The sequence below is a fragment of the Tursiops truncatus genome, chromosome 6 (assembly GCF_011762595.2).
Source record: "Tursiops truncatus isolate mTurTru1 chromosome 6, mTurTru1.mat.Y, whole genome shotgun sequence".
NCBI classification, from domain to species: Eukaryota; Metazoa; Chordata; class Mammalia; order Artiodactyla; family Delphinidae; genus Tursiops; species Tursiops truncatus.
The window spans coordinates 80,708,328-80,716,785 of record NC_047039.1 but is presented as its reverse complement, the minus strand read 5'-3'; the positions used below and the strand labels follow the sequence as shown (position 1 = coordinate 80,716,785).

At 39.0% G+C, this 8,458-nt stretch overlaps 1 protein-coding gene across 6 annotated transcripts in view; it reads right to left on the bottom strand.

Annotated features, from left to right (window-relative positions):
* Nucleotides 1–29: 29 nt before the first annotated feature.
* Nucleotides 30–8,458, bottom strand: part of DCAF10 (DDB1 and CUL4 associated factor 10) — a 56,804-nt gene continuing 48,375 nt past the window's right edge. For all 6 annotated transcript variants that reach the window (XM_033858295.2, XM_073806307.1, XM_019948943.3 and 3 more), the window contains 3 exons: nucleotides 7,919–8,032; nucleotides 5,447–5,592; nucleotides 30–4,503 (listed from right to left, as the gene is read on the bottom strand). In XM_033858295.2, coding sequence (XP_033714186.1) covers nucleotides 4,135–4,503; nucleotides 5,447–5,592; nucleotides 7,919–8,032 — 629 coding nt within the window. In that variant the 3' untranslated portion in view covers nucleotides 30–4,134. The remainder of the gene's footprint in view (nucleotides 4,504–5,446; nucleotides 5,593–7,918; nucleotides 8,033–8,458) is intronic.

The window sequence follows — 8,458 nt, the reverse complement described above, 5'->3', positions numbered from 1 at the left end:
GGAATCTGAGGCAAATGATTATATATACCTCGAGGCTGAGGGAATCACTTTATAATAATTAATATCAATTTGTTATAGCCCTTTACAATTTATGGATTATTTTACATACATCAGAGCTCATTAGATACTTGTAATAACACATGAATATAACTTTTACTTTCATCATGAAAAAGTGAATTGTACTGAGCATGCTGTTTAAGAAGAAGGCGGGTAGGTATACTGACATATCTGAAAGACTTGCATCAAAAATAATTACAAGTTTTGAATTTTGGCACTTAAGACAAATGCATTAATTATCCCAACATTAATATATATGCTTTCCTTCATGACCAACACTGTGTTACTGAATTTTCATAGCTCTCAGTGACTGCTGGTCATTAAATGGGGATGACTGTCATCAGTAAGTTATCAGTAAGTTATCAGACACAAGCTTAACAGATTCTTATGGATGCCAACACCATATATTCTAATATGGGAAACACTAGGCTCCTAAAAGAGTCTCAGAGTGTTTTTCCTATATTGCACTTTCTAGAAAACAGCCTTAACAATGATATGATGTGATCTTGGTTCTAGACATAGGAGTGAGGAATATGTGATTTACCTTTTTCATGCTTGTTTTCCTAAAATTTTTGGTATAACCTCTTCCCGGGGATGTAACAAGGAGAAACAAAATATACATGCTCTTTGAGCTTCTGAGAAAAAAGACCACAGACATTTTCAAAAGATAAAAATAGAGGTCTCTTCTGCATCAGCCACTTCATTTTCACAATTGAAAATAAGGAACTACGGTATATTTGATGTTTTTAAACTCATTCAACATAGCTTCGCCATAAATATACTGTTCTGCAGAAAGCTTTTTAAAACATGTATAATTTATACTATACTTACCAACAATTATATTATCAATTATAATACATTTACCAATTATCATGATTAAAAATGACTAAATAAAATTTTAGAGTTAAAAACACCAGATTAGATTTTATACACTAGGTGAAATGGGATCTTGAAATTTTAAGTGTAATCTCCTCCAATAGTATGGCATTCCTGATGCCCTTTAATTCCTTGATTAATATCCCCTGATGACTTCCTGATCATGACAATACCTCAGAGAGGACAAAGGTTTTGTTGAGTTTGCTATTAATTTTTAATTCTCATCTGTGAGGCTCTGTTTTTGTATAAGGCTATTAATCCTCCATTTTTCTTTACTTTATAGCTACTTACCCTACATGAGGGTTTTTAGTTAGGAACGGACTGTATGTGTGCCCTGCAGTTTATGGCGTTAATTCTAATGGAAATTGTCTATCTTGTAAATGTTCTTTTGTATGGTGCAGAAGATGAGCCAGCTCTGAAATAAACAACTTCCAGAGGGTGTTAAATAAGTAAATTAACAGGCCAGTTTACCATCCTTTACAAACTAAAGGGCAAAATGGTAGAGTAGTAAGCACAGGCTTGGAACTAAAACATTGAGTTTGAATCTCAGTGCTGCCACCCCATGCCAGCTCTGTGACTTATGTCAAATCAACCTTTCTGACCTTCCATTTCCCCCAAAGTACATTGGTGCTCATGCCACCTACCTTGCAGTTTTTGTGAGAGTTACTAGTAAAGTATCTACATTATTTGACACATGATAGATATTCTTGAATCACGGACTGAAATTTATTAGAGTTGGGCAACATTTGGGCCCAGCATCTGACATGGAGCACTCTCCCAAGGAGATGCAATATATGGAAACTTCTTTTGATTATCAATACAACCTTTGTACTTAGTAGGTTTTTTTTTTTTTTTTTCCTGCGGTACGCGGGCCTCTCACTGCTGTGGCCTCTCCCGTTGCGGAGCACAGGCTCTGGACGCGCAGGCCCAGAGGCCATGGCTCACCGGCCTAGCCGCTCCGCGGCATGTGGGATCTTCCCGGACCAGGGCACGAACCCGTGTCCCCTGCATCGGCAGGCAGACTCTCAACCACTGCACCGCCAGGGAAGCCCAGTAGCTTATTTTTAATGTCAACATTAGGTGTTTTTGTCTCTTTATTTTCTCTTAAATATGTGTTTTTAAGAAAGTTTATGGCAAACCTGTGTTTTCACTGTGGGTACTTTTTTTGATGACTAAAACATTTCCAATTTTTTTTTAACATCCATGGTAAGAAAGATCTAATTTTTAAAATTTGTCCTACAGCCAACATTATCCAAGTGAGATGTAACCTCTGTACGTGCGTGAATGGCTGTCTGGCAGGTTCTACAAAAAGTGTCATTTTTATTCATGTATTTGGGTTGCTTAAACATTTCTATAAGATTTAAAACACTTTTCTTCTTATGGCTGGAATTCTCAGCATTGATACTCCCATGCCTTCCTTTTTCAATCTACTGGCCAGTTTAAAGGTATTCACAATAATACAACTTAAAGACAAAAAAAGTGTTCGTAAGTCATTGTTTTAACAGCCAGCATAATACAGTAGAAATGGCCCTGAGCAAGGAATTAAGAGACTTGAATTCAAGTCCTGGCTCTGCCACTAATTTTGCAGGATGACTTTAGGCAAGTCACTTAACTTCTCTCATTCATCTAATAACGAGATTGAGTCCATTTTAAGTTACTTTCTACCTCTAAAATTGCTTTTATTTGCTTATTTTTTTAATAATCAAAACACCTTCTGGGAGTTGTGTTAAGCACCTGATGGGTACAGAAATATTTACTGATGTTTAAGGTAGTAATATTTGAAGCTGTGATCCAGGAACCACCTGAATACAGATTACTTGGGGTTCGTGTTAAAAATACAGATTCCTGTCCTCTCCCTGGCTGAATCAGAACCTCCTAAGGTGAGGGCCAGGTTTCTCTATTTTTCACAAGCTCCCCAGTGATTATAATGCACCCTAATGTTTGAGAACCACTGGCCTAAGAGAATGTGTTCTAAGGGGGAAAAAGCTAGCATGTGGCTCAAATTACTCCAGCCTCTGGCAAATCTCTTCTCAGGACAGTCCCATTCCAAGTGGAGGAGACTAGAAAAAAGCTGCTTACTTCAGCAGAGTAGTCAGCCTTATGCCTGGCCCCTGCGTGATGCTTTGTACTTACTGTGTTCCATAACAAAACACAACAAAAGGTCTTAGTCATGACACCCAAGTCACGGACCACCACAGTTATGACAACAGCTTGAAGACAATCACAGTTCTCCCTTCATAAATGGTAAGAGAGTTAAGCTCAAGGAAAATGAGAAAAACACAACGTTTTTACTCTCGATTTTCCCTCCACCTGTCATCCTCTGTGATTTAAATAATCTGGCAGAGGAAACAGAAAATCTAAGCCACATTGTTCTCATCACTCTGTGGCCAGATAGAAAGTATAATCTAATAAATAAATCCTCTTCTATACAATAGAAATGACCAAAGCCCATTCCTTCTCTTTTCCTTTCTAATGCTGTTGACAGGAACAAAATACCAAGTAAGGACACATGCTACAGATTTAAAAGTTCATACAAATAAACTACAAAGAGAGGTGGTAATTTTTTTTCTAGAATTTCACAACAAAATCCCTCTCACAGTGAAAAATATGTATAATTTTAACAGGAAACTTAAAAGACATTTTGCTGCAAAACTATAACATTTGTAAGAATAATGCCATTATCTGTGCTCATTATAGAGAAACAACAGCAACTTTAAAAGGCCAAGTATACTGATAAGATGAAATTTCTTTTCAACCAGTATGCCAACATCGAATAAAACATTGAATAAAACATAGGTTTTATTCAACACTAGCATCACGAGTTTCTCCTAATCCAACCAAAACTCCTGCCAAATGTCCACAAAATTCATACCAAAATCGAAAAACAGAAAAGAGAATTAAAAGAAAGAAACTTGACAAGAGCTACCATGCAAAACAACCAGCAGAACTGGAGTTCAGTGGCACAGATCAGCAGGAGCCTAGGAATGCTGCAAAAGATGGTGCTGCCTGGAGTCTAACTTGGCGATGCCCCTGTGATGCTGGACGACCAAGTACACAGGTCACAGGTGTGTTCATGGACCCGTAAGAACTAGGATCTTGACCCAAACTTTTAAGATCTTCTAAAAAGAAAATACTTCACCTAAATTGAAGTAATATATAATTCAAACACCAGAAGAGTTCCTTATTTGATGTAAGTTGTGCCTAAAACTTTGGCTGATACAAAGAAACCCGTCCACTAAGGCACCCGGAGGCGATCTGACAATGTGTTGGAGAGAACTTTGTCGTCAGTACCACATCATTATGAGAGTACAGAGAACGGATCACCCGCAGGGGACTGGCTTCTTTGGGCAAACAGTCAATAAGTTCACTGCACTGTTTGTCAAATCCCAACAAGCGAATCCCGTAGCCATGTGGGGAAGAAATCATTCGCCCATCAGGGCTGAAGCAAAGTTCTTTGATATAACCCCTGCCTACGTTGGCTTCTTCAATGTAATGAGTCAGTCGTAGAGAACAGCGAGGTGAGACTGGTCGCACGGGGGCTCCTTCTTGGAATTCATAGACACAAGTCCACTAGAGGGAGAGAAGAGAAACAAATCATAGAGCCTCATAAATGGAGTATAACCTTTAAAAATTGTGAATAACTATACTGTCACCTGTAACTTATATAATATTGTACAGCAACTATACTTCAACTAATTAAAAAACAAAAAGTTACAGAGTCCCAAACAGTGCTACAGATAATCTTTTTTTAAAAAAAAAAAAAAAAGCTCCACAGAATGCCAAAGCTACAGAATTGTTCCAAGAAATCATTCAGATGAATGCTACCCCTCTCCCAACTAACAAAACTTGCAGGTCCCATACTGTCTTATCTACATTCATATCAAGGTTATTCTGTACTATGACACTTTAAAGCCTTTTATTCCCTGAGGCCACTGTGACTTCTGAAGTAATAATTCCCTTTTCAAGAATTCCTGTTACTCAAGAGAGTAACAAGAATCTTGATATTTTAGGGCTAAGACATCTAAGCCCTAGAGTACCTCTCCTCCTACACACTTCAAAGACTCTTCTCTCCTGTTAGCTGTGGCTTCTAGAGCTAGTGACTAGCTAGCTAGCTCTGGAAAGACTCCTGCTTTCCAGAGTAAGGAGAATCATAAGCTCATATAGGATCTTTTCCCCTAGTTATCAGTTCAGTCCCTTCCTTTCCCAAAGCTTTCCCTGGTTTTTAAAAAGAGAAAATCATAATACTCCATTGGCTTATAGCAAAACCTCCCATTTAGCCAGCTTAGCTCAGTCCTATGTTTACTATATAAGGGTTTTTTCACATTGAGATGAAGGAGGCAAGAATTAAGCTGGGCTCAATCTGAGCTGATGACTCCTTTAAAGTACTTCCTGCTTGCCACACACAGGCCAGAGAGGAGGAAGGATTTTGAAGGGATAAAGACACCGTGAGCACACATGGCAACGGCAGTTTGTTCAGTCAGCCCCATTGAAGGTGGAGTGCTGCTGCCCATACCTCCTGATCATCAGTGTTGCTTGAGCACCGAAGAAGAGTGGCCCAGCCTTTTGGGTGCAGCTGTAACGATGTGATGCAATTTCCACGGTCTCTCTCACCAGGAACTTCAGGGGTTAAGACTTCAAGACTGTTTCGTGGTGAAATTCCTGAGATATAAGAAAATTAGGATGTGGAATTTGTATTATCAAAGGACTAAGGTAGCTCATCAAAGCTTTGATTTCTGGCAGCCACCCTCATGCCTTTATTCTTTCATCTGCCCCTTATGCTACCACATATAAAAAACCATGGTGCCCTTCAACGTATGGGGTATGTGTCTTTGGGGTGGGTATGGGGGAAGGGGTATGACAGAACTAAAGAATCTAAGTTCCTGCAGCAGGAATCAACAATAACCTAACGCTAAGGCGTTAAAGCTGACTAGGAATCCTTTTGATTTGGATCTACATCTCAAGTTATGTGACATGAAAGGAATCTGGAAAAGTAAAAGACAACAATTCTCATCTCAGAGGACCTGATGCTCTCTAGTCCAGAGAAGGAAATACCTGGAAGCCGTGAGGACTGCCTTTATATAGATGAAAGATGTGTGCAAGGAGCAGGACTTATGGCCCCCAAGGACAGTGCTATAAACAACAAATCAATGTATAATTTTGGAGGTAAGAGAGGACAACTCACACAGGACATGTCAAAACAAGGGGTGGGAGATACTGCCAACTGTACATATTCCTGGTACTCTGCTATGGCCCATCATTTCTTTCTACCTGGCCCCCAATGAAATTGACTGCTGTAGTGAGCCATTGTTACAAATGGGAGTATGTCATATCCCTCAAGTATGTGGAGAACCACTTTCATACACATTGTAAGGAAGCAGCTTAGAAATTTATTATCAAGAGAAATATTTCAACACTTCTCTGCCTATAGGAGTTGCTTTAAAGATAATGAGCTGCCTCTGTCAGACCCTTCGTGAATTATTTCGCACTTAGATGTGCTATCTTCTTTTAAAAGCTTCCCTTAAGATTACTGCAGCATTGACAGAAACCTGTGACGATCTAAATTACATTCTCACAACCAGATTATACCTAAAGAATTATTTCACATGTGATTTAACCTTAACAACAATTTTAGAAAAAAAACGAACCCTATTTCAAGAATTTTGAAAATCTATAACAAAAGCAGAAAAGAAACCCATTCTGAATAAGTAAGCAGTGGTTTTTGAGCTCTGCTCCTTGGAGGTTGCTCAAGAGCTGGCAAAAGGGGGAAACCATACAGGGCCAGGGTGGAGATGGGGTAGGGAAGACTGAAGGGTCAAGGGCCTCCTTAATTTTACTTGAACCAAAGTTACTTCACTTTTATTTGTGCTACATCCCTAAGAATCCACAGGAGAAATGTTACGTATGTGGGCATAAATCTCTAAGAGGAGGAATATTTAACCTTAAAATGAGACATCATAGTCTTCAACATCCAGAGGACAGGATGGTGGATAGTCTATAGGTTTAGGTTAGGAAGGTCTCTCAAACCATTCTTGGAAGTAGTCAGGCAAAGTAATCAAGAATGCATTTATTGAGCACTTACCAGATGAGGCCACCCAGGGAAAACACTAATTATAAGTCTAAGTATAGTCCTGCCTCTAAATATCTAGGTAGGAGATATGCTTATTTCCAAAAGGTGACCCAAAATTACAAAAATATATATATCTGGCCATCAGTCCATCAAGAGGAGAACAAAAAGTGCTGTAAGAGCTTAGATGTGAATTAGTACGGAGAGGGATGATGAGTGAAATTTGCATAGGTAGAAAGCATTTCAATTAAGGGGTGGATAGAACAGACTGAGCAGCTAGTTCTCCCAGATTGGCTGGGGAAAAACTGGCAAAAGTAGAGTGGGGCCAGATTATAGCTCTTTATCCCACAACCCCTCTGAGGCTGCCAGACATTGCTGAGATAAGGAAATGGCAAAGCAAAAAGCCTGCTGGGCTGGAACCAGGCAACTTTCACAAGCACCTGATAAACTCATCCCTTTATATTTACATAGCACTATCACATGCATAGTCTCATTTAATTTCTATAACAACCTTGATTGGAGTCTATATTTCCCAACTATTCCCTCTCCAAACTAGACCAAACTTAATCCAGAAAATAAAACTAAAGTTCAAATTCCAACAAAAATGTAAGCCCAAGATACTCAACCCTAGAGACTGGTTAGCTTTTTGGGGTTTTGTTTGTTTGTTTTTTTGGCCACACTGTGTGGCATGTGGGATCTTAGTTCCCCAACCAGGGATTGAACCCATGCCCCCTGCAGTGGAAGTCCTGAGTCCTAACCACTAGACTGCCAGGGAATTCCCTGGTTAGCTTTTTGAAAATTACTGAGGAGCAAGGAATAGCCTCATCTCTATTGGCTTTTATTTTTAAGGATTAAAATCAAACCAAAAAAAGCTATTTTAGAATCTGTATTCAAGATTATGAAATCCAACTTTTGACCTACCTTCTCTTTGTGAGGCTCGTGACATGTGTTTCTCAGAAGATGAATTAGAATCACTATGATGAGAAGGTGAACCAGAAACTCTAGGACCGGATGAACTCGACAAAGTGGTAAGATCTTGAAAATACAAAACGTTCCGACAGTAAAGCTAGCAAAACTCTGGTAGTGTCTCTTAACTTTTTAATCATCTACTTGAACCATATTGTTAAAGTTCATCTGAAACACGGCAAGTACATATCCACCTAAAAGTGGCCTATAAAAAAGACTGAGGTGGGCAAGATAGCTCTTTGGAATGTCCAATCTAAGGCCTAGTCCCTTTCTAAAACCCTTTTTACATCAATGACTTCCTTAAGTGAAATAAAAATGAAAAACCAAATAAACATAGGAACATCTTAGGTTTCCCATCATTTCTGTAGTGAAATGGAACAAGAAAATTCAGCAAGAATGAAAACTGAGCTGTTCGGCCTGTTGTTTTATGTTAGAATGGCATCCAAACAGGTCCATTACCGAGAACATGAACAGATCCTTCTTAAAGCATACCAA